Raw genomic sequence first — 27,273 nt, 5'->3', positions numbered from 1 at the left:
TGGGTGTGAGAAACCAAATGAATAAATCAGAGACAACCGAAGCGGAGAAATTTGATTAGGGCTGGTGTGTATTTTCTATAGAAAAACTGGAATAATAGACATGTTGTTATGGGTTTCTTGAGTAATACTTAAACTATGAAGAAACTGACGGCTTTGCTTCGTTGTCAATTCCCAGAACTTTACAGACATAAACCCAGGCCGATTCCTTCATTATGGTCACATGAGAACTGACACCAATCTTATTCACATATTACTATTGATCTTCTTCAAGACTGATAACTAGTTGAATTGAGTATTATTTATGAGATAACCATGATTACTTTAGTGTTATTCTTCCAACCATAACAAAAGTTTGTTAAAACCTGTTTGAACACAGGTTAGAATAGGTCCCCAGAACTCTATTGCTTGTCACCCTGTACAGACCCAGGTTAGAATAGGTCCCCAGAACTCTATTGCTTGTCACCCTGTACAGACCCGGGTTAGAATAGGTCCCCAGAACTCTATTGCTTGTCACCCTGTACAGACCCGGGTTAGAATAGGTCCCCAGCACTCTATTGTTTGTCACATTGTATAGACCCAGGTTAGAATAGGTCCCCAGAACTCTATTGCTTATCACCCTGTACAGACCCAGGTTAGAATAGGTCCCCAGAACTCTATTGCTTGTCACATTGTATAGACCCAGGTTAGAATAGGTCCCCAGCACTCTATTGGTTGTCACCCTGTATAGACCCAGGTTAGAATAGGTCCCCAGAACTCTATTGTTTGTCACCCTGTATAGACCCAGGTTAGAATAGGTCCCCAGAACTCTATTGCTTGTTACATTGTATAGACCCAGGTTAGAATAGGTCCCCAGAACTCTATTGCTTGTCACCCTGTACAGACCCGGGTTAGAATAGGTCCCCAGAACTCTATTGCTTGTCACCCTGTACAGACCCGGGTTAGAATAGGTCCCCAGAACTCTATTGCTTGTCACCCTGTACAGACCCAGGTTAGAATAGGTCCCCAGAACTCTATTGCTTGTCACCCTGTACAGACCCAGGTTAGAATAGGTCCCCAGAACTCTATTGCTTGTCACCCTGTACAGACCCGGGTTAGAATAGGTCCCCAGAACTCTATTGCTTGTCACCCTGTACAGACCCAGGTTAGAATAGGTCCCCAGAACTCTATTGCTTGTCACCCTGTACAGACCCGGGTTAGAATAGGTCCCCAGAACTCTATTGTTTGTCACCCTGTATAGACCCAGGTTAGAATAGGTCCCCAGAACTCTATTGCTTGTCACCCTGTACAGACCCGGGTTAGAATAGGTCCCCAGAACTCTATTGCTTGTCACCCTGTACAGACCCGGGTTAGAATAGGTCGAGAGAACTCTATTGCTTGTCACCCTGTACGGACCCGGGTTAGAATAGGTCCCCAGAACTCTATTGCTTGTCACCCTGTATAGACCCAGGTTAGAACAGGTCCCCATAACTCTCAAGCTTGTCACCCTGTACAGACCCAGGTTAGAATAGGTCCCCAGAACTCTCAAGCTTGTCACCCTGTACAGACCCAGGTTAGAATAGGTCCCCAGCACTCTATTGCTTGTCACCCTGTACAGACCCAGGTTAGAATAGGTCCCCAGAACTCTATTGCTTGTCACCCTGTACAGACCCAGGTTAGAATAGGTCCCCAGAACTCTATTGCTTGTCACCCTGTACAGACCCAGGTTAGAATAGGTCCCCAGAACTCTATTGGTTGTCACCCTGTACAGACCCGGGTTAGAATAGGTCGAGAGAACTCTATTGCTTGTCACCCTGTACAGACCCGGGTTAGAATAGGTCCCCAGAACTCTATTGCTTGTCACATTGTATAGACCCAGGTTAGAATAGGTCCCCAGCACTCTATTGCTTGTCTCTATTGCTGATATATAATAATTGCTGACTGCAGAGGTAAAAAACATTCACTCACTCTCAAAACATGCAAAGAAATTCCCCGTAAAATATTGAAAATGCTATCAAAGCTGTTTCCAGAAAGTGAAATAGCTGATAGCTGAATTATATCGATCAAATATTGAAAAGCTTTTGTCATCAGTAAGTAGAAGGCAGCCCAATGGCTTGAATCGGTTGGATGCCCCACTTGCCATCAGTTAAGGTAAGAATCCTAGATTTGTCCTGAAAATGATCTTTCAGCAAGACGCCATGCTCCATGACTTTCTATAGCTTCCTCCCACATCACTGTGTTATGCAGGGAAAAAGTCTCATTCACTCTTTGTGGAAGGATTTCACAGCTCTGTGTCATAATGACTGCATGATGGTGAGTGAGTCCGGTTTAACACCTCTTTTAACAGTGCTCCAGTCGTATCAGCGTATCAGCTTAATATGAGAGGAAAGCCCAAAGTGATGCATGTCTCAGAGGTTTGCCACTCTGGTGAAACCCATGAGCACGGGTATGGTGCTGACCTAGAAACATGACCAGGGCGAACCGGAAATTGAAACCCACAGTCATGGGTATGTGGAGCGTCCAAGGGAGCTAACTCTGCACATTAGTAGATTCACAGAATCATCCTCATGATCATGTCATTTGTTTTTGTTTGTTTGTTTGTTGTTTAACGCCGCACTCAGCAATATTACAGCTATATGAGTCCAGTCTGTAAATAATCGAGTCTGGACCAGACAATCCAGTGATTGACATCATGAGCATCGATCCACGCAATTGGGATCAATGACATGCATCAACCAAGTCAGCGAGCCTGACTACCCGATCCTGTTAGTCGCCTCTTACGACAAGCATAGTCACCTTTTACGGCAATCATGGGTTGCTAAAGGCCTATTCTACCCCGGATTTTAAGGGTCTCATGTCATTTGTATCAACTTTACCTTCACTTCAGCAAGCTATTCACTCATCGCAGCCTCAAATTAATCTATGCCCTTTACCATTCCTATTTGATTTTGGATCAGACATACCCAAAATCATCTTCCCGAGGCAAGAGAGTTAACTGACTTTAAAAGTCCAGTTTCCACCCTTGCCAAACTAGGCTGGAATTACTGGGCTCGATCGTAACGCCACCAGTGGCTATTACCAGTTATGTCCCTTTTAAGCCTCTCCTATGGACCAATCAGATTCCACTTCTCGTATCACTTGTGTTTGCTTCACACAAAATGGTGGCGCCCAGTCAGGACGATCTGATCAATAATCAAGAGCTATATTGTGATAAAACGTGTCTTACATCGCGAAATGCATCAAATCATGTGAGCACCTTGATTAAAAACATGAAAAGATTTGGAAAATATCTGCCGACAACAAGTTGGCGGTGCACATGCTTTGCAAATCCTGCAGTTGACCGAAATCTGCACGACAGTTTACAAACCGGATTTCGATTTCGGTGGGCGATTTTGATTGGACTATGCATAGACACGTAAGCCCAGTCAAAATGTAACTCCATAATACAAGCCTAGTTCGGCAAGGGTGGAAACTGAACTTATATAGTCACTTAACTCTCTTGCCTCGGGAAGATGACCCAAAATGTTTTTAAAGGTTTTATTTCACTGGGGGCGTTAGTGTAATCATTCGATTCCCACATGGGTACAAAGGTTCCCCAAATTTTGTAAGTCAAGATAAAACCCTATTTATATACATGTTTTTTTTATACAATATAAAAATATATATACAGTATATTTCCATTGTATTATGGGCCGGTGGCCTGAAGTACTGAATAAATTTGTCTGTCTGTCTGTCTGTCTGTCTGTCTGTTTTTATACAGACCCTTCGATGAAACCTCCTACGAGTAAAACGCCATAGTTCACAAGTATATCATCTTACGATGAATTTCATGTTAATCAAACATTGAGCCGCACTTGACAGCTCTCCATGAGATTATCGTACATGCATTATTCCCTGGGATGTAGCCTATTGCATTAATGCTGTAATTCATGTCATGCTCTCGAGTTTAACATAGTTATACTGCAGGCTTCATCAGCAATTCTCTTTGAGGAATGGAGGCAGGATTTGCTTTTCACAGCTGGGACTGTATACAGAATCTCCGGAGCGGACAGGTGTAGGGAGAAATTAGAACAGGAAGTTGAAATGATGGAGTATGATGCAGAAAGAATCTACTGTGACTGATAGTGACAAAAAGCACATTTGTCCACAGCATGAACAGTGATCGCCCTTGTGAGGTCCCTTATCATAGAAGCAATATTTCATGTTATTTGAGAAAGTTACAATTAACTGATTACTGTAAATCTTGAAATTAACGTGAGCGTGAAATAAATGCGAAAAATGCGAGTGGTATTTGCTCGCACTAATAAACTTCACATTTTATGTCTCCACATGACTATAAAGAACAAGAGTTTGCCACTAAAGTGGCTATATCCCCCACCCCTGTTGCAGAATTTATGACATAATTAAATCTAAACAAACCCTAACATTTTTTAACCAAGGTGGAACCTGTCATGGAAATTGTAAAAAAAAGAAGAGTTTGGAACCTAAGTCCATCTTGTTGCCATGGAAACGTAGAAAATAAAAATTTCTAAAATTTCTAAATAGCAAAAGGCACCAGTTCGGCATGTATTTGACAGACCTGCAAAGTTTCATGAAAAAATATTGAGCGGTTTCTGAGTTATGCTACGGAAACGTGACGGACGGACGGAGCCCGTTTCTATATCCCCCGCCAACTTTGTTGGGCCGGTGATAATAAGATGACCTCACTGCACACTTTGGATAGTGGAAATACCAATTTGAATATAAACACAAACACTGTTTATTGAGCAGCAGTTGTAACAAGTATATACCAATGTCATTCAAAGAATAGGAATTACACAATGGACATCTGGTGAGTTATCACTGCTGGGGTCAAGAGTTCTACCCATTTGTGTCCAGCTTGCTGACACCTTCTCCATATACCTATCAGTGAACTGGTACTGGTTCAATTATAACATTGTCTTTGAACTCACTTAATGCCAGTCAACAGAGTAAACATATAAACTGTTTGTTGTTTTTAGGAAAACACTGTTTATTGTTGTACAGAAGTGCTTTACTCAGTGCTAATAAGCTGTGCTATTTGCTGGTTGGTTGGATTAAGGTAAGGATATGTATTATTCCGCTGGGTTGGGGTGGGGGAGTCACATTGATATTGAGTCACATTTTATGACAATTAGACAAAGTGAGGGAACGATTGTGGGAATGAGTTTGGAACAGGTGAGCAATTGAGTGAGGGAAGAGGTGAGGGATCGATTAGCGTGAGTTAGGGAACGATTGGGCGAACAGGTGAGGGAACGATTAGCGTGAGTTAGGGAATGATTGGGCGAACAGGTGAGGGAATGAGGTTGGGAAGAGGTGAGGGAACGATTAGCGTGAGTTAGGACACGATTGGGCGAACAGGTGAGGGAATGAGGTTGGGAAGAGGTGAGGGAACGGTTAGCGTGAGTTAGGGAACGATTGGGCGAACAGGTGAGGGAATGAGGTTGGGAAGAGGTGAGGGAACGATTAGCGTGAGTTAGGGAACGATTGGGCGAACAGGTGAGGGAATGAGGTTGGGAAGAGGTGAGGGAACGATTAGCGTGAGTTAGGGAACGATAGGGCAAACAGGTGAGGGAATGAGGTTGGGAAGAGGTGAGGGAACGATTAGCGTGAGTTAGGACACCATTGGGCAAACAGGTGAGGGAATGAGTTAGGAAACACTTGGTGAATGTGGTGAGCAGCAGTAGAGGGAACGAGTAAGGACATGAGAAAGCTAACTAGTGTGAGAACGGGTGAGGGAACAACTAAGGGACCAGGTAGATAACAGGTGAGGAACTGAGTGAGGGAACAGGTTAGGGATTAGGTGAAAGAACAAGTGAAGGAACAAGACAGGGAACGAAATTTGGGAACAAGTTAGATAACAGGCAAGGGAACGAGTCAGACAACAGGTGAGGGAACAATTGAGAGCATAAGTAAGGGAACAGGTCAGGGAAAGAAATGTGGGATCAAGTTAGATAACAGGTGAAGGAACGAGTAAGGGAACCTTTCGGGGATTAAACCTAGACTTTCTACATTACAAGCAAACAATATAACTACTGGGCTACCCATACAGATCTTAATGAAGGTCAAACAAGGTCATGTCAACACTTGTAAAAGATTACTGCATACCAATTCCAGGCAAGTGTTTTTAAGTCTAACTTGAACATATAAGAAACTGTCCATACCTCTGTCCTCAGAACTGTCCATGAACTCATCCTCAAAACTGTCCATAAATTCATCCTCAAAACTGTCCCTACTGTCGCCCTTCACACAAGCGTGGTCCTCCTCAGGGGCATGCAAACTGTCCAGAGAAGGCGCAGACGGTAACAACTGTATCTCCATCAGGTCAACAACGTCGTAACACCAACGTAGTGTTACACAATGCAGTTCACACGTATCCAAACACACCGACCACCAGCTGCCACAGAAGACTCTCCCGATCACGTTTATATAGTCACTTGTGACATAACTGTGTAGCTTGTCAACACAAGCTCCTCTCCTACACATTTCATGCATGCATTTGTAAAATAGAACAGCATTATCTCAGCATTGTAAACAAAACTGTTGATAAGCTGTCTGTCTGAAGGATGCAGGGCAGTGGTTGAAGGGCACCTGTTTCTTCCCCCTGGGGCAACAGACACGCTTGTAGCCAACTACCAACAATACCACACCAGGGGACACCAGGGGATGCCAGGGGACGCCAGAGGATGTCATGGGATGCCAGGGGACACCAGGGGATGCCAGGGGATGCCAGGGGACACCAGGAGTTGCCAGGGGACACCAGGGGATGCCAGAGGATGCCAGATGATGCCAGGTGACACCAGGGGATGCCAGGGGACGCCAGAGGATGCCAGGGGACACCAGGGGATGCAAGGGGACACCAGAGGATGTCAGGGGACACCAGGGGATGTCAGAGGATGCCAGAGGACGCCAAGGGACACCATGGGATGCCAGGGGACACCAGGGGACGCCAGGGGACACCAGGGGACGCCAGATGATGCCAGGGGACACCAGGGGATGCATATGGACGCCAGAGGCTGCCAGGAGACACCAGGGGATGCCAGGGGACATAAGGGGATGCCAGAGGATGCCAGGGGACGTCAGATGATGCCAGGGGACACCAGAGGATGCCAATGGACGCCAGAGGATGCCAGGAGACACCAGGGGATGCCAGGGGACATAAGGGGATGCCAGAGGATGCCAGGGGATGCCAGATGATGCCAGGGGACACCAGGGGATGCCAATGGACGCCAGAGGATGCCAGGGGACACCAGGGGATGCCAGGGGACACCAGGGGATGCCAGATGATGCCAGGGGACACCAGGGGATGCCAATGGACGCCAGAGGACACCAGGGGATGCCAGGGGATGCCAGATGATGCCAGGGGATGCCAGGGGACACCAGAGGATGCCAGGGGACACCAGAGGATGCCAGGGGATACCAGATGATGCCAGGTGACACCAGGGGATGCCAGGGGACACCAGAGGATGCCAGGGGACACCAGGGGATGCCAGATGATGTCAGGGGACACCAGGGGATGCCAGGGGACACCAGAGGATGTCAGGGGACACCAGGGGATGCAAGGGGATGTCAGAGGATGCCAGAGGACGCCAAGGGACACCAGGGGATGCCAGGGGACGCCAGATGATGCCAGGGGACACCAGGTGATGCCAATGGATGCCAGAGGACACCAGGGGATGCCAGGAGACACCAGGGGATGCCAGGGGACATAAGGGGATGCCAGAGGATGCCAGGGGACGCCAGATGATGCCAGGGGACATAAGGGGATGCCAGAGGATGCCAGGGGACGCCAGATGATGCCAGGAGACACCAGGGGATGCCAGGGGACACCAGGGGACGCCAGGGGACACCAGGGGATGCCAATGGACGCCAGAGGACACCAGGGGATGCCAGGAGACACCAGGGGATGCCAGGAGACACCAGGGGATGCCAGGGGACATAAGGGGATGCCAGATGATGCCAGGGGATGCCAGGGGATGCCAGGGGACACCAGAGGATGCCAGAGGACGCCAGGGGACACCAGGGGATGCCAATGGACGCCAGAGGACACCAGGGGATGCCAGGAGACATAAGGGGATGCCAGAGGATGCCAGGGGATGCCAGATGATGCCAGGGGACACCAGAGGATGCCATAGGACGCCAGGGGCCACAGAGGATGCCAGGGGATACCAGAGGATGCCAGGGGACACCAGAGGACGCCAGGGGACACAAGGGGACACCAGAGGATGCCAGGGGATATCAGAGGATGCCAGGGGATACCAGAGGATGCCAGGGGACACCAGAGGATGCCAGGGGATGCCAGATGATGCCAGGGGACACCAGGGGATGCCAATGGACGCCAGAGGACACCAGGGGATGCCAGGAGACACCAGGGGATGCCAGGGGATGCCAGGGGACATAAGGGGATGCCAGAGGTAGCCAGATGATGCCAGGGGACACCAGGGGATACCAGAGGATGCCAGAGGACACCAGGGGACACCAGGGGATGCCAGAGGACACCAGGGGACACCAGAGGATGCCAGGGGACACCAGAGGATGCCAGGGGACACCAGGGGATGCCAGGGGACACCAGAGGATGCCAAGGGATACCAGAGGATGCCAGGGGACACCAGGGGACGCCAGGGGACGCCAAGGGATACCAGAGGATGCCAGGGGACACCAGGGGACGCCAGGGGACACCAGGGGACGCCAAGGGATACCAGAGGATGCCAGGGGACACCAGAGGATGCCAGGGGACACCAGAGGACGCCAAGGGATACCAGAGGATGCCAGGGGACACCAGAGGATGCCAGGGGACACCAGAGGTTGCCAAGGGATACCAGAGGATGCCAGGGGACACTAGAGGATGCCAGGGGACACCAGGGGACGCCAGGGGATGCCAGAGGATGCCGGGAGACACCAGAGGATGCCAGGGGATTCCAGCGGATGCCAGGGGACACCTGAGGATGCCAGGGGACACCAGAGGATGCCAGGGGATGCCAGGGGACACCAGGGGATGCCAGGGGACACCAGAGGACGCCAGGGGATGCCAGGGGACACCAGAGGATGCCAGGGGACACCAGAGGATGCCAGGGGACACCAGAGGAGCTGTGCATGTGGTACCCGCGCAGGAAATTTAACCCTGGCCATCGGCATGATGAACGACTGCTTTAACCGCTGACCTACTCAAACACCCCCATGTTAACAAACCACAAGCAAACAGCATGACTTTTGTTGATATACGATGTTTCAATTGATATTTCATATTTCATATCTAATCAATAGTATTTTCCCATTATTAATGCATATTTTTTGCTACTCCAGGTCATATGATCCTGTAGAAAAAGAAAATACTTCTCCAGCATATTTCTCCATGATATATTTAAGAAATACACAATGGGGAAATTTGGGGTGGGGGTGTGTGTTTATCGTACACTAAAACACTGCAGGGAAAATAAACTACCTAGGGTGCAGACCCGAGTGGTTTAGTCTCCCTGCATTGTTTTAGTGTACGTTAAACAATGACCCTGAGACGTTTATTTCTCAAACGAAATATCAACATCATTTACAGCCTCTTTAGGACGTTATACAATTAACAAGATTTAAAAATATTTACCCATATTTATATAATGATGCCTCCCTGAATACAATTTGATCACAGCAATGTCGGACAAGTCCATTCTATTAACAGGGGGTTCAGTTTGGTATTCCCTGAATAATCTCACAAACACAAACAACTGACGGATGTTACCTGTACCTTTTCCCCCATTAGTTTGCTATCTTGACCACTTTTGAGGGCGATAATTCGGCCATTGCCTTTATCTATATTGCCCAGCTACATCTAAGAGGAACAACTCAATACCCTCTCACAATTAGCATTGGTTGGTTGGTTTGTTGTTTAACGCTGCACTCAGCAATATTCCAGCTATATGACGGTGGTCTAGCATTGCTAATTTACGACATTATCAAGTTGCAAGCGTATGTCTGAATCTCCAGAAATGACATCATGATAGAACAATGTTTTATTATGGTATAAACCATGCCTAAATCTTCACTGTTTTTTGCTATTTATCGCACAGCTATCTTATATTTGCTGTTCCATACTGTATGTACCATAATCCTTCTGGAAAAATAAGAGAACCTGAAAAAACTACTAGTTCTTACATCAAGAAAAAACATGGACAGCATCTCAAACCATCAGATATGAATACCAAACAACGCTAAAAGAGGAGACATTCCTTTCTGACACTATAAAGTTCCAAACATTGTTAAAAAGAATTCCACATTTGCTACACCAACTGCGACATTGTACACAAAAGAAGGACACAACAACCATGAAGATACAGTTGACACATCTACCAAACGTTTACCGGTACTCAACAGCATGAAGGAACAAACATCAAGACAAAAAACAAACCCAAAAGAAAAGCACAGCAACAATGACAACCTGAAGGTCAAAAAGACACAAAAAAATAAAAATGGCCGCCCTATATCTAACACCGATCTCACCTTTTTCATGAAGTTCCCTGTTGATGTTCTCAATGACTGAGGCGAACCTCTGTTGATTGTAGGCCAGACACTCCATGATGAGGTCAAGTCCTCGAGATCACGGTCAACTAAGTCCACAGAATAGTAACTCAATACACAATCTTCATACACAAGTCACATCAGCACTGACGGAATGCATTCTAGATTTGCTCAGTAGTAAAAGTTCATTTTATCATATCCTCTGATCCATAACCATATCCTTTAGAAATGTTGTTTGCTGGTTTGGAGTAAAAAATGTCAAGAATCACACAACAGTTGATGTAAAACTGTCCAGTTTTTGGCATATGTTCAAAATTCAAATGTTCCAAGTTATTGGTAACAAACTCTGAAATGAAGAAAGATTCCAATATATTTTGGTCACATCCATATTGAATTCAGACATTGCAGACAGAAGGATCATGGAGCTGTGCTCAACTGGGTTATATCTCAGTGTGCACACAGTGACAGTGTTATTTCTTCATAATACTGAAGTTCTATCGGAGCCAAACCTACAAGAATGAGTGAGTTGGGTTTAACGCTGCTTTGAACAGTGTTCCAGTTATATCACAGCGTGTCAGCCGAAGTGGGAGGAAAGCCCAAAGAGATGCAGGTCTCAGACGATTACCATTTTTGGTGAAACACACAAGCATAGGTATGGTGCTGAGAAACCTAGAAATATAATCAGGGCAAACCAGGATTCAAACCCACAATCATCAGTTTCTACATGTTCTGCACAGAAAATTGCAGTGCCTAAGACAACTGTGCCCTAAAAATATCAAGAGAAAACAAAAATCTATTGACACATCACAACAATGAGTTTTCCCTTTTTTGCCTGAATAAAATGTGTCCTTTGGAGATACTACATGCTCGATGCTACCAGCTGTGAACAGGTAATCTTCCTTGTGCCTTATGGTCTGCACACCAGTTGAGCTAACCACCCTTTGAAGTCATAACAAACAGCTACAAAGGCACTGACATGATAAGCTAACCACAGATTTTGACTGAAGTTTTTTGGAATGTATAAAACAAGCTATTAGACTTCAGAGGAAGACATGTCATGTGTGACATGTATTTGACTAGATGTCAGAATGTCTCTGATGTGATGACGTCTCACTGTCTACATGGTCTGGTATACGCTATGTTTAAATGTACTACTTACAGTAAACATGGTAAAATATAAAACCATTTTCTTGCAATCGATAAATATGAAGACCTACATAAATAGGCCATTTCACCAACACAGTTTCCTTTTTAAGAATATTGTTTTAGAAAAAGAGTGAGTGAGTTGGGTTTAACGCCGCTTTTAACAGTGTTCCAGTTATATCGCGGCGTGTTAGCTTAATGTGGGAGGAAAGCCTGAAGTGATGCAGGTCTCAGACGTTTACCACTTCGGTGAAACCCACGAGCACGGGTATGGTGCTGACAAACCTAGAAACATAATCGGGGCGAACCAGGATTCAAACCCACAATCATAGGTTTCTGGCGTGCCCAAGGGACGCAACTCTGCACAGTGAATCACGGTGCCTTAGACGACTGGGCCACCCCTGCCCCCATTTAGAAAAAGAACAATGGCCACATGGGACGCCTTCCTCTACAGCTTGGACAGGTAGCTCGGTTGCTCTGGTCAGGTGGGTACCCACAGGACTACCCGAACCTGTGGTTAGTCACGTGATACATTGTTTAATGACAAAAATCACCTAGAACTCCATGGTTACACCACAACTCACTAATTTTCTTTCCAACTATGAACGCATTCCTTCTGACTTTTATATGTTTGAATAAAGATAAAGCTTCAGTCAACTTCAGTGTACACATGACCAGATCACTTCATATGTGTGTCTAAATACATTTTGTCAGGGCTACGGTCAAACTATTCCAAATCAGACATTTTAAACCCATTTCTTGAGACCTACAGTGGATACCTGGATAGGGTAGGTTAATAGGGTGTTGGGTACACAGGTAGTAAATTTGGACTCTTCCTAGCCCTACCCTCCTCCTCCCTCACACAATCTCACCCCCACTTCCTGTGAGCAGCATCTGACAACTCAATCTCACAGTTCACAAGAAAAAATATGAAAATGTTATGGATGCCATTATGGACACACAATTTCCTAACCCAAAGGCTAAAAAAATTGAATGCACTTTCAAAATCTCTTTGGATCAGACCTTTGTCTCGCCATATACTTCCACAGTGGATAACTGTGTGAAGTTCCTCGATGAATATAACAAAAAAGTCACCAAAATATTCCCAAAATATTAATGTGTGCGACATGAATGTCGCATCAACATACCCAATGAAAAGGCTGATTTATACACAGCTCAATAGCTGAAGTGTTTCCACAAGTAATATACAACTCACAAAAATCTCTTAAACTGCAATTTCACTTAGTGGGACAAACATGTGAACTTAGCATAGACTATTGATCCTGTAGCCCCTAGCTGAATTGAATTAATAGATCATGAGCCATCTTCAGTAAAATCTCAAAATATGTACCTGTACGTTATGGGATTTCCCGAACTATACCTTCAAGAATCTTCTCTAACGTTTCCTATCACACTTCACAACTGTTCAATAGTTCAAACGACTGAAACACCATTAGCATTCTGCCAGCACTGAATAGCACCAACAAACCTGTGACTATCTTCAAAGCTTTGCAGATAAAGAGCTTATTTTGTATTCACATATCAGTAGAACCTGAAGCAACAGTCAGAAGAGTAAAACTGCATGCAGCATCATCTCAGGATAATTGACCTTGGGAAGACAAAGAATCTCAGCATCTGAACATGCTGAATCGTGGGAGGATTCCTCGGCAGAATGACTTGGTCCATATACTTGCAGCTTACTTCCCCTGAAGACACTGAATCTCAGCATCTGAATCTTGGGAGGATTCCTCGGCAGAATGACTTGGTCCATATACTTGCAGCTTACTTCCCCTGAAGACACTGAATCTCAGCATCTGAATCTTGGGAGGATTCCTCGGCAGAATGACTTGGTCCATATACTTGTTGCTTACCTCCCCTGAAGACACTGAATCTCAGCATCTGAATCTTGGGAGGATTCCTCGGCAGAATGACTTGGTCCATATACTTGCAGCTTACCTCCCCTGAAGACACTGCATCTCAGCATCTAAATCACGGGAGGATTCTAGGGCAGAACAGCTTGGCCCATATACTTGTTGAAAGGAGCCACAAAAAAAATTTATTTGTTTGTCTGTTTGTTAACTAAAACTCAGCAATATTCCAGCCAATGAAAGTGGCTCGAAATAATGGATCCAGCGATTGATATTGAGAGCAATGATCCGTGGCATCGGTACCAAACCACCAAGTCTGCATCTGGTCACCTCTAACAACCCATTCCAACCTACATATCCAAGATAAGTTTGCCATATATATATACATCATAATAAATGCTTTACAAAATACCAAAATACAAACAAGACAAAAAGTGAGCAGGGCTCACAAATACCTCCGACTTCGACTCAATGTATTCAAAGTTCAAAACATGAAAAAAGCAATATTTTTTCTGAAAATCCACTTATCAATATCAAACTTTGCACTGCACTTCTCCTACTAGTATAGAAACTGTACCCTTAATTAGAAAAGAATCTGTGCAGTAGTTTTCAAGTCACAGGTCGCACTAATGTCGAAGTAAACACAAATACTGGGTTCACAATATAAAAAACATTATATTTTTCGGAAAATACACATATCAAAATCAAGCTTTGCACAAATGTTTAAGCAAAAATATTCTAAGTAAAAAAATGAACAAATCTGTATTTTTTCAGACAATCCAAATATTGAAATCAAACTTTGCACTGCACCTCGCCTATAGGTATAAAAAGTGTTCACTAAGTTTGAAAAGAATCTAAGACGTAGTTTTCAAGTTATAGGTGGCATAAATGGCCTCGGAAGGTGGAATGAATTCCTTGGTATACAAGGTATAGCCATATACCCCCGCCCTTTTAGGTTGGAGTATAATGATGTAGGCATCTTTTAATGCAAATAAAAAAAATCAAATAAATTGGAATACCAACTAATAAATTGAACATGTACTTCTCAGACATACATCTTCAGCATGATAAAGCATAATTGTTCTCAAAACCTGGATTGTAATGCTATTTCCCAATCATACCATCTAATCACCTAACTGCGTTTATTTGACTGCTTCATTAACTGTCAATCAATCCATCCCATCCAATCAGAATGTCAATTAATCTTTACTGCTGGACAGATTTGCAATGTGAACCAATCAAGGCGTCAACCAATCAGAATGTGCTAAGACAGCACTTCCTTGCCCAAAATAAACCTGGCATAATTACTTAGCCAAGCAGAAGGTATTATCTGCAATTAAAACAGAGTTAAATGGCTGATAAACCAACACACAGTTCAACACACAGTTCACCAGAGAGTTACTGAACATAATCTGACCAGATAATAGATACGCTAGAAAACTGAACACACTATGATAAGGCTTATCTGCCATATTCCAGAATTCCTGGTTAGATTTGCAGACTGCAACAGAGAGTTCAATGTACTTTAATGGAGGAAAGACCCCATTTTACTGCATCCTACAGCATTAGAGACAGAACCAAACATCACATATCCACCCTGAGATGTGTAACATCTCAAGGCAGGCGGAGGTTTTAGCCGTTCTTCACAGTCTCATTATTTGGTCTAGTGAGAATTTTCCGCACAGTTACCACCCTTCATTAATTTATCAACGGCTGCTAACCATGATTAAGATCTGATCTAACCTGTTTTAAAACCTTTATAAGAAATATTTTCTGTGAGGCAGACTCAACCAATACTGTTCTAATGATAATCACTGTTCCCGCTGGCTTTTGAGACTGGCAAATCTAAAGATTCCTGAGCCCCCTTAATTTTTGTCAGTCCCAACTTAAACTTATAAAAATACGTATGAAAATTCCTGCTTTTAATTCTTTCAACACCATGTTCAATGCATGTCATCTCTGAAGTAACTTTGTTAGATCTACACATCATTCACACAAAGTTAAGTCACAATTTTCTTTATTTTAAAAAATTCGAAACAAGGTCGCTTCAAATATATATTTAACCTCAAAGCAAAGCGAAATATTATTCCTATTCCCTTGCACTAAAAATAGACAAGGGGAAACCCTGATGGTCACGGACACGCTGACTTTGTTTGAAAATACACTTATATATGGTCAGCTCTGATTCAGTATACTGTGTCTGAGTGGGGTATTCATGTTAAACTGCGGCATGGTATCTCAGTGGGCTAACACTATAAAATCAGCATTAGTACAAGCAGCCACACACACACACATGAATGCACGTCGCTATATAAGTGCAATAATCTTGGATGCAACACTAAACCCCATTTCACCTCACTTCATATCTATCATCTTCAAACAAAATCTCAAGGATTATATCTTAAGGCCAGGCGTTTTATATTTTTCGGATTACGGGCCGGCCGACTCTAATTTTTGAGAAAATGTAAAAACAAAAAATCAGATTTCCATTTTTTTTCCCCGCCGATAGCCATGTAGTCAGTTATTTTATTTATTATCATCACCTTTTAATAAAAAACATATGAATTTACCGTTGTTAACTAGTAAAGAGATACATAATCGATATTTGTTGATCTCGAAGCCGAATATGAATAGCCTCCCTTGACAATTGTCCGTGTTGTAAGTGGTAGAATTTTAATTGTTACAAGGGGCTTTAGCATCACAAAAGGCGGTCTTTTGAGCACAGAATATGTTCATAAAGTATGCCAGAGGCATTCTGCATTAAAAAAGAATGCATCTGGCTTTTTCTCTTTTTTTTTCCTTCCTCCAACCCTGGACTTTGGGCTGAAAAATCTGTAATCCGAAAAATAAAAAAAGCCTGGCCTAATCGATCACACTTAATATTTTCCCTTCAATCTGTTAAAGGTTTCCTAAATATGATTAACTTTTATTACAAATCTATCTCCAGAAAAACAAGGAACAAACAAGTCTGTATTCAAAACTTCAAAACTTTCCAGACTAAACTTGTTTTTTCCTGCATCATTGCCGCCTCGCTATTGATTCTACCTCCTACACACAGAGCATGTTTTGACTAAACGGGGTTACAGATCCGACCAAATACCCAGTCCCGTAGAAACACACACACTATGTATATTGATCTGAGCGTGATCTGCAATCCCTCTGTACCTCTACATACAACTATACATCGATCTACACTCCATACAATGGATATCGGTGGCAAATTGGACATAACCCAAATCATTGCTTCCCTTGTGGCTTAAAAAATAATTTGCGTTTTAAGCCAGACTCCCATTTTAACTTTTCCAAAGAAGTAATTCTGTTTCAATCGCTTTCCATTTCACAAATTACTTCCCCGTAGCAACGTATTGCTGTTGCAGAAGGAGGCTGAATTCTTTTTATTAATCTCTCTTCGATGCTTCATATATAAATCATTTCGGTATAGATGTAGAATCTCCTCAAGCCTAAATGTTAACCACACACTGACGTCAAGGTAGAGACAAAACAGGAAACACACGCTGACTTAAAAGCTATTGAAAAGCTGATAATGAATTTATGCCTCTTAAAAGAGATTTTTGTATTTCATTCAATTAAGTAACCAAATCCAGAGTAAACATACATTGTAACTAGTTGTCACGCAAACACAACTAATCACATTCAAACTTTCTTTGCGGTATATCTGAAACAAATGATTTTTCAAATTAGTTTTCAAATTGAATCGGAAATGAATCACTTCTGAAAGCATTGCTGTTCTTCTGAAACATTCTGAACATTTGATGCTCACAACTGCCAACTATTCCAAAACAAGACTCGACAACTTTGAAATAGGAATCTCCCTGAGGATCATCATATTAATATTACCACCGTAAAAAATCTTCTCAAACAAACACTAAGCTGATCAACAGTTTTGCATTACCATAACTTTTACCTTGAAATCAGGGATTTCACCATGCATGATATTCCCCGAACTCTTTGTATCTAATGGACATGTCCCCTACTAACGATGATCTCACACTTAATGCAAACGACTTCCATTTCAAAACGAGGTAGCAGAGGCAATTTTAAGCCAATTTGCTAAGTGGTTCCTGGATCTAGTTGTCATGGTTTCGGACAGGCGCTACGTGAAATCATATCCAATATACAGTACCTGGATTAAACCCTGGCGATATGAATACACTATTTCCGATCTTCATCTCAATCACACTTGCTGAGTTAGCGAAATTGTAACGTCCCACGGAGTGAATGAGTTGACATCATGTCTACTATTCTCCTTACCATGGCCCTATGTGGAAAAGTACTGCACTTGGGAATAGCTGCCTCTTAACAGGATACCGAGTTTCAAGAACACACAGTTCAATCTTTCACTTGGTTCCGGCTAAACAACCAATATAATGATTAGACTACTGTGCTTAATCTAGGGCAGAACAGGTCCCAGTTCTGGAGCTCTGATGATACAATCTGTCTGGATACCATACGTATCCTCAGGCCATCGTGACCTACAATACACATTCTAGGGCAGAACAGGTCCCAGTTCTGGAGCTCTAATGATACAGTCTGTCTGGATACCATACGTATTCTGAGACCAAGGCCACCTACAATACGCATTCTTGAGCAGAAAAGGTCCCAGTACTGGAGCTCTGATGATACAGTCTGTCTGGATACCATACGTATCCTGAGACCAAGGCCACCTACAATACGCATTCTAGGGCAGAACAGGTCCCAGTTCTTGAGCTCTAATGATACAGTCTGTCTGGATACCATACGTATTCTGAGACCAAGGTCACCTACAATACACCTTCTAGGGCAGAACAGGTCCCAGTTCTGGAGCTCTAATGATACAGTCTGTCTGGATACCATACATATCTTGAGACCAAGGCCACCTACAATACACATTCTAGGGCAGAAAAGGTCCCAGTTCTGGAGCTCTAATGATACAGTCTGTCTGGATACCATACGTATTCTGAGGCCAAGGTCACCTACAATACACCTTCTAGGGCAGAACAGGTCCCAGTTCTGGAGCTCTGATGATACAGTCTGTCTGGATACCATACGTATCTTGAGACCAAGGTCACCTACAATACACCTTCTAGGGCAGAACAGGTCCCAGTTCTGGAGCTCTGATGATACAGTCTGTCTGGATACCATACGTATCTTGAGACCAAGGTCACCTACAATACACATTCTAGGACAGAACAGGTCCCAAATCTGGAGCTCTAATGATACGGTCTGGCTGAATTCAATACATATTCTGAGGCCAAGGTCACCTACAATACACATTCTAGGTAAAAAGGTCTACAGTACTGAAACAGTAACGATACAGTCTGCCATAAAAGATACTTACCTAAAGACCAAGGTATGACATTTTAGCATGAGGGAGGTTGGTTTTACCCTGCTATCAGGAATATTCCAATGTCATGGAGGGGGGACACTAGGAACAGGCTGCACACGATGTGTCCATGTGGGGAATCAATCCTGAGCTTTCAACATGACGAGTGAACACTTTAGCCACAAGGGTACCCATCAGCCCCAACACTCATATAGTTGCTCACAGTATAGTGATGCACCGAGCCTACAGTAAGCACTTCCACTCCTATCCTTAGTGTTCCTGTTCACCGGTTATTACCAGTTTTTTACCAGTACAATTAGGCTTGAACCGGTAATTCAAGGGACTGCCAGTCCCTGTGGACCAGCAAATAAAGTTCCTTATAAATCTTGGTTGTTGAACAAAACAACGGTGATATAGTAGCAACTCAGTCTAGAAATATTCGAAACAGAGAGCAAATTGTGACTGAACTTTGGTGTCGATGACGTGTAAAACTTCAGAGATGACGTCATTGCAATCGAACATATGTTGAAAGAATTAAAACCAGGTAACTTTCATGCGTTTTTTTTTTTTTTTTAAAGTTGGGATCGACAAAATTAGGGGGACTCAGGTAATTTTTAGAGTTGCCAGTCCACCAGTTTCGAAAGCCAGCAGGAACACTGTTCTTACATCCTTGCTGAAGGGGTGTCAATGTACCCCAAAGGGGAACACTTATATCGACCACTGGTTTGTCTGGCCCAAGCCCAAACTTGATTCCATAGTTACATTATATTGAATGTGAGTTGGGATTTCCACAGTTTTCCACATGTTAATCAGCATTTCAACTGTATCATGGGTCAGCTTAATGTGGGAGGAAGCTCAACGTGACACAGATCACTGACCCCTTAACTGCAAACAAGTTGTGGTAAAATCCACAAGCACGGGTATGGGGTTCAGCAGATCCTGAATGGCTAAGGGAGGTAAGTCTGAATTGTGACAGTGATGTGTCATACAGTCCAAGGCACTTCAACACAGATTGTTACATCCAGTTAGCATGGTCAGCTGTCCCATAAACAATGACATAATACATAATCACTTGACGCAGATTGACCCACTCTAAAGTCTGGAAGGTAATTTATGGTACCGACGTTTACTACAATATCTGAAAAACTATCAGACCTACTCCAGTCAAGGTTGGTATGAGATTATTAAACAGTCATACATAACTGGATACTTCATTTAAAGACAATCGGTGCATGAATAAAAAATCTGTCTATTTAGCTATCACTATATTTCATCAACAACCAGACCTGTTCGTCACGGGTGGAACGAGCATTCATTGAAACAGCCATCTACATAATGCTACCCCTGCGTCACAGTAAGACACAGTTGAACCAATCAATTCAAATCGAAAGGGTGCACGGGAATCAAGCACGCACAAATACGGTGTTAGCGTTGGGCGTCTCAACGTGCCTGATTCCCGTTCAATAGTCAGTATTTATAAATACACTGTACAGTATAACTAGATGTGTGAGAGCATTATAAAATTTTCAATCAACCCTCAAAAATTCTGTTTTGAAGTGTTCTTATCCTGAAGAGACACTTGGTTACCTCAATGACCTGGACCCAAACAGTTTATTATCATGATTATATAACAGTTAAAGTCCATTTCCCTAGTTTCAACACTGCATGTTTCAAGGTGACCTCTGCACCCTAAACAATGCTTGCCCTATACCACTGAAGTAAATTTGGACAATAAGCTATGCCCATTTAAAAACTACAGCTCTGAATGTTTGTCTAATATATGACGACATGGAGATCCTGGTTTCACACAGAAGACCTGGGTTGTACAAGCAATACCACCTTGACCTTCACATTGTTATGTAATAACAGAAATAGGTACTGTGCAGTCATTACGTTGGCAACAATATAGAGCAAGTCTTAAAATTGAAATTGTTCTGATAAGTGAGTATGGTTTAACGCCGCTTTTAGCAATTTTCAAGCAATATCACGGCGGGGGACACCAGAAATGGGCTTCACACATTGTACCCATGTCGGGAATTGAACCCGGGTCTTCGGCATGACGAGCGAATGCTTTAACCACTTGGTTACCCGACCGCCCCTGTACTGATGATGATGATAATATGTACAATCTATACAGGAGATAAATTATATTATGACAGACTGTGAACAACCTTCCAGATGCAGAATATTGAGACGGTCAAGAATAGATATAGCAGCAATGATGTGAAGCATTAACAAGCTGGAAATACCCATGAAGATCGGGGTAGAATAGGTCTTCAGCAACCCATGCTTGCCGTAAAAGGTGACTAACAGGATCGGGTGGTTAAGCTCGCTGACTTGGTTGATGCATGTCATCATATCCCAAATGGATGGATCGATGCTCATGATATCAATCACTGGATTGTCTGGTCCAGACTCGATTATTTACAGACGGAGTCATATAGCTGGAATATTGCTGAGTGCAGCTTTAAACAACAAACAAACAAACAAACAAACAAACACTTGCTTGAAACATCACTGAAGTTCAGATCCAAGAGAGAGGGTCACACCCTACAATATCCTGTAAGCATTACCAATACTAAGCTGACATTATGGCCATCCAATCCCCATGCTGAAGCTCTCCTACAACACTGACAAGAGAGCAGCATGTGCAATGGCAATCCCGTGGACACATTTCACAAGCTCTGGACTGCATCAGCAAGCAATCTGTCATGTTACATAATGATAATATCAATATCAACACTAAACCCAAGCTATGCTATGATGCAAGTATTGATCTTTTGTCCAGAAAGCAAGAGAAATACCCAAGCAATACATGAGCGTGTGAAATATATCACTGATCGTGTTTCATCTACCGGATTATAATATATCCAAGAAGAGACTGATACGCCATGATGACCGATCAGTGTCAAGGATACATCTGATCTAGCCTTGCTCCAAAGATGTACTGATAGAAAAGTCCTTGAATGTGATCTAATTCTATCCTCCTAAGAGGCAAGTCTAGATATGTGGACAGTTCTGAGGACTCCAACTTGTTCTCATAATATACATAATTTAGAACTTATGATTTAAACTACTGTATTCTATGTAATAAGCGCCCCGCTCTAATAAGCGCCCACGGCGATATTAGCTAATATATTGGCTAGTGAACAATCCTTATTAGCACCCCTTCTGATTGATCAATGTACAAAAGACTTATATATTTGCTTAAAATACACACTCATCTGTTATATGCACACTTAATTATGGGCAATTAAATTCTGGAAAAATATATCTGTCATACATAAACATTTCAGGCTGTCAGAATAAACCATGAAATTAACCTTTTAACTCTGTTTTTTTTCACCAAAATAATATTCTAATAAGAGCCCCCTATTTCTAATTTTGAGAGCGCCCTGGGCGCTTATTACGTCGAATACGGTAATAATTATTGCCTTAGAGACTTGTGCAAGTCTACATATGATCTCGCAGTGTGGGAAGGGAGGCAGGCGAGATGCTGACCCCACCATCAGTATCTGTTTACAAGGAAGGTTTAACCAGCACAGCCAGAGAGCAGGGCTGTGCCGGACAGTTCAATATCGCCTGAAGGCAATGATGTAATAATACCTGCTACATTTATGAATGCGGAGACATCCTAATGGAACCGCCGTCAAAGGATGCCCTGAGGAAAAACAGAGGTCTCGAGAACTACTTTCCAGGAGATATTTTGTTAATCTTGGAATGAAACCTTTCAAGACACTATACTTTATCTCAAATTGATGTTATAGGAATTCACTCGCGTATAATGAAATATAGCTAATGACACGTTTCATTGGCGTCGGTGTTCGCGTTGTCGGAGGTTGAAGAGCTTCAGCTAAAGAAACCAGTATTGTCTTGGGCTGATCATTCTGATACAGTGATAATATCAGTCACAAACAAAGCATCAATTGATGTGTCATCAACTCCTATAGAGTTGTTAGCGTTACAGAGATAAATAGTAGTGGGACGATGCACTGATGCATTGGTGGATCGCAATTTTTTACTTCTTGATACAAGTGTCGATCACAATCGCACACAAAGTAAAAAGTATCGATTCTAACCTTAAATGTATTCTTTAATAAATGTTTCACCAAACATTAATTACTTGTGAAATTGAGTGGTGAAAACGTAAATATTTTCATCCATTGCGCCATACTTGACACTGCGAACTGTAAATCGATAGTGTGCCAAGTATTTGGCCATCCTGTCTATGAAAACATGGCTTACGCACCACAGAAAAGTGCAAATGCACGTATCCAGTGGTCCCGCTGGCTTTTGAAACTGCCAGTCATTGTGGACTGGCAACTCTAAAAATTACCAGTCCCCCCTAATTTTTGCCAGTACCAACTTTCAACAAATAAAAGTACGCATGAAAATTATTAGGTTTTAATTCTTTCAACATCATGTTTATTGCAAAGATGTCTTCTCGGAAGTAACTTAGATCTATACGTCATTCACACAAACTTCAGTCACAATTTTCTCTTCTTTTTTTTTATATTTCCAGGCGAAGTTGCTACAAATGGTGGTAACAGACAAGCTGACTTTTTCGAAAAATGTACTAAAATTAATATCACAGATGTTTTGTTCAACAACAAAGATTTATAAGGTACTTTATTTGCCTGTCCACAGGGACTGGCAGTCATATGAATTACCGGTCCAAGCCTAATTTTATCGGTAAAAAACTGGTAATTACTGGTAAACGGAAACGCTGATATCGTCCCAGCCCTAGAGATAACAGTGAGTTAGGTTTAACACCATCTTGAACAATATTTCAGTTATATCGCAATGTGTCAGTTTTATCATATAAATGTGGGACGGAAGCCTGAAGTGATACAGGACTTAGACACCAAAAACTTTAGTGAAACCCACAAGCAAAAGTTTGCTGCTGACAAACCAAGAAACACCTCCAGGACCTCTTGGACTTGAAAAATGATCACAGGATTCTGAAACGCCTAAGGAAAGCAACTCTGCACATCAAGCGCCAACCCTAAGACAACTGCAGCCAGACTACAAAGAGAGGATGCATGGACTTTGGAATTATGAAACAAATGATATCACAGAACTATCCATTACTTGGCGCCATTGTGACCATCTCATGGTTTCCTAAAATCCTGGAAATGTCTGCAGGTACAGAGAACAAATCACCCCCAGAAGCCTTAAAAGAATTTTACATTAAAACAAATAAGGCACCATTAGATATTCAATATTATAACTAGTATCATAACTTGTATCAAATGCTCATGACACAGAACTTTATATAAACAAAAGTGATCAGAATAGTAATATAACTCAAAGAATTTCATCCATCGAATGATGTTGGAAACAAATATCAAAACAGACAACTCAGCATTGATAAATATCAAAAGCTGGTAATAAACAGTCATAATACATACTAATATTACTCCAGCCAGGAATAGCATTGATCAAGCGGTGTTTGAAACAAGACCAATTCCAACCTAGTCCTGAATGCAAGGGAACTCTCACTCGCCTGTAATGATCCTGGAATCTCACAGCTCATGTATATAGATTGGCCTTCAGGAGACAAGCACTAAATCATGGCACTGTACGTCATGGTCATCCACAACCTGATTCACCAAACTTACAAAATAACCAGCCGTCATTTCGTCCCTCGGGATCAGATTACAACCATTTAACCCCACAGGAAAAACAGTATCAGGTTTCTTGTCCATTCTCTTACCTTGACAAAATAGGCCCTCTACAACCACTGGACGTAGACTGTATACAATGCTGTACCTGACATCGACAGTCAACACGCTGCCAACATAATCAAGCCTTTAGCAGGACTTACATGGCATCTAGTTTCTCATCTCACCACTGATCTCTGTGGGTCAAGTTTGTTGATCTTTACTTTCGAACTTTTGTCAAGATGGAATTTATGTTTTGTTTGTTTGTTGTTTGAAGCCTTAGTCAGCAATATTCCAGCTATATGAGGGCAGTCTGAAAACAATTGAGTCTGGACCAGACAATCCAGTGTTTGAAATCATGAGATACAATTGGTAAAATAGGAAATATGGTAAGGTATCGACTTAATGACAAAGCCTAACAAGTCAGCCATTGCAAGATGCAGCAGCAGGCTGCTTTCAAATCAAAGTCGTTGGAGTTATGGGGTGTACCTGTGATTGATATCCAACATAAACTTTCTGAATATGGAATTAAGTGAGTGAGTTGGGTTAAACGCCACTTTTAACATTATTCCAGTTATATCATGGCATGTCAGCTAAATGTGGGAGGAAAGCCTGAAATGATGCAGGTCAGGCGTTTACCACTTCAGTGAAACCCACGAGCCCGGTTTTGGTGCTGACAAACCTGGAAACATAATCGGGGCGATCCGGGATTCGAACCCACAATCACAGGTTTCTGGCATGCCCAAGGGACGCAACTCTGCACTGCGAATCGCGGTGCCTTAGACGACTGGGCAACCCTTGCCCCATTTGATTTAAGATCAATTCAATTAGGAAAGTAAGTGATTAAGAGTACCATATTCGACGTAATAAGCGCCCAGGGCACTCTCAAAAATAGGAATAGGGGGGCTTTTATTAGAATATTATTTTGGTGAAAAAAACAGAGTTGAAAGATAAATTTCATAGTTTACACTGACAGCCTGAAATGTTTATATACGACAGATATATTTTTCCAGAATTTAATTGCCCATAATTAAGGTTGCACATAACACACGAGTGCGTATTATACGCAAATAAATAAGTCTTGTGTACATTGATCAATCGGAAGGGGTGCTAACTGGGATTGTTCACTAGCCAATATATTAGGAAATATCGCTGTGGGTGCTTATTAGAACAGGGCGCTTATTACGTCGAATACGGTATTTGTCTGTCGATACTATCAGCTCAGATAAACAATACGTGTGTTTTCAGATTTGTGTATCACTGAGAACATCATGGCGAGGAAGGTAATTTGGACCTGATGGCCTCCAGGCATCAAAAAGTATCCATATGCAGTGAAAAGTCAGAAAACTTTCCAGGATCCAATCCACAAAGAACAATGTGTTTCAACCAATCAGATTACAGAAGACAATCTCATTCATTTCACAAGAGCTTAGGGTTGCCTCAGTGTTAACTGATAGCTTAACTTGAATGATGCACTGATATCGACCATGGAGCATTGCGATGCATCAATAGTTTCATCCATCGTTGTATCAGGCTATCACTGTTGGATGTACAAAGAACACTTCAGGCAAATCAGCATCTTTAGTTCAAGAGTTAATTCTTACACTGGGAAACCTAGGAGTATAATTTGAGTAACAGCACTTACAGTTACACAATAAAAATGAAGAGTTCATTCAGGTCTTCTTTTTTGGCTTGCTTTACCATATTTATGGATCTGCCATCTTAAATATTGTAAATTCACAAAAAGAAACAAAATCAGAATGAAAATCAATGGTAAAGTCGCTTTGCCATTAACCACAAGACAGAAAGTGAGCAGGGCTTACCTATATACCATTATTTCAATATATATAGTTCAAAACATGAAAAAAGCAATATTTTCTCGGAATATTCACTTATCGAGATCAAACTTGGCACTGCCCCTCTCCTATTGGTATAGAAACTGTACCCCCAATTTAGAATTCCTTGAAGTAGTTTTTTAAGTCGCAAAAATGTTGAAGTAAAAAAATATTCTACAAAACAAATTTAATCCAGCTGTATTTTTTCAAAAAATCCAAATATTGAAAACAAATTTTGTAGACAGTGACCTGAGTGAAACTGGGACATTGTAGATAGTGCCCTGAGTGAAACTGAGACATTGTAGATAGTGCCCTGAGTGAACTGAGACATTGTAGATAGTGCCCTGTGAAACTGGGACATTGTAGATAGTGCCCTGAGTGAAACTGGGACATTGTAGATAGTGCCCTGAGTGAAACTGAGACATTGTAGATAGTGCCCTGTGAAACTGGGACATTGTAGATAGTGCCCTGAGTGAAACTGAGACATTGTAGATAGTGCCCTGTGAAACTGGGACATTGTAGATAGTGCCCTGAGTGAAACTGGGACATTGTAGATAGTGCCCTGAGTGAAACTGGGACATTGTAGATAGTGCCCTGAGTGAAACTGGGACATTGTAGATAGTGCCCTGAGTGAAACTGAGACATTGTAGATAGTGCCCTGAGTGAAACTGAGACATTGTAGATAGTGCCCTGAGTGAAACTGAGACATTGTAGATAGTGCCCTGTGAAACTGGGACATTGTAGATAGTGCCCTGAGTGAAACTGAGACATTGTAGATAGTGCCCTGTGAAACTGGGACATTGTAGATAGTGCCCTGAGTGAAACTGGGACATTGTAGATAGTGCCCTGAGTGAAACTGGTACATTGTAGATAGTGCCCTGTGAAACTGGGACATTGTAGATAGTGCCCTGAGTGAAACTGGGACATTGTAGATTGTGCCC

At 42.6% G+C, this 27,273-nt stretch overlaps 1 protein-coding gene across 4 annotated transcripts in view; it reads right to left on the bottom strand.

The window, feature by feature from the left end:
* LOC124149401 (dystrobrevin beta-like) overlaps nucleotides 1-27,273 on the bottom strand; it is a 188,816-nt gene that overhangs the window by 145,049 nt on the left and 16,494 nt on the right. Inside the window, exon 1 of one of the 4 annotated variants that reach the window (XM_048400012.1) lies at nucleotides 10,483-10,854. The exons of 2 other annotated variants lie outside the window; for them this stretch is intronic. In XM_048400012.1, the coding sequence (XP_048255969.1) occupies nucleotides 10,483-10,558 (76 nt within the window). In that variant the 5' untranslated portion in view covers nucleotides 10,559-10,854. Of the gene's footprint in view, nucleotides 1-6,158; nucleotides 6,422-10,482; nucleotides 10,855-27,273 lie in introns of those variants that run through there. One more of the 4 variants, XM_048400011.1, reaches the window with a different exon arrangement.

This window comes from Haliotis rufescens, unplaced genomic scaffold (genome assembly GCF_023055435.1).
Source record: "Haliotis rufescens isolate VD_foot unplaced genomic scaffold, xgHalRufe1.0.p SCAF_2, whole genome shotgun sequence".
Classification (NCBI taxonomy): domain Eukaryota; kingdom Metazoa; phylum Mollusca; class Gastropoda; order Lepetellida; family Haliotidae; genus Haliotis; species Haliotis rufescens.
This window is presented reverse-complemented; position numbering and strand designations above follow the sequence as displayed.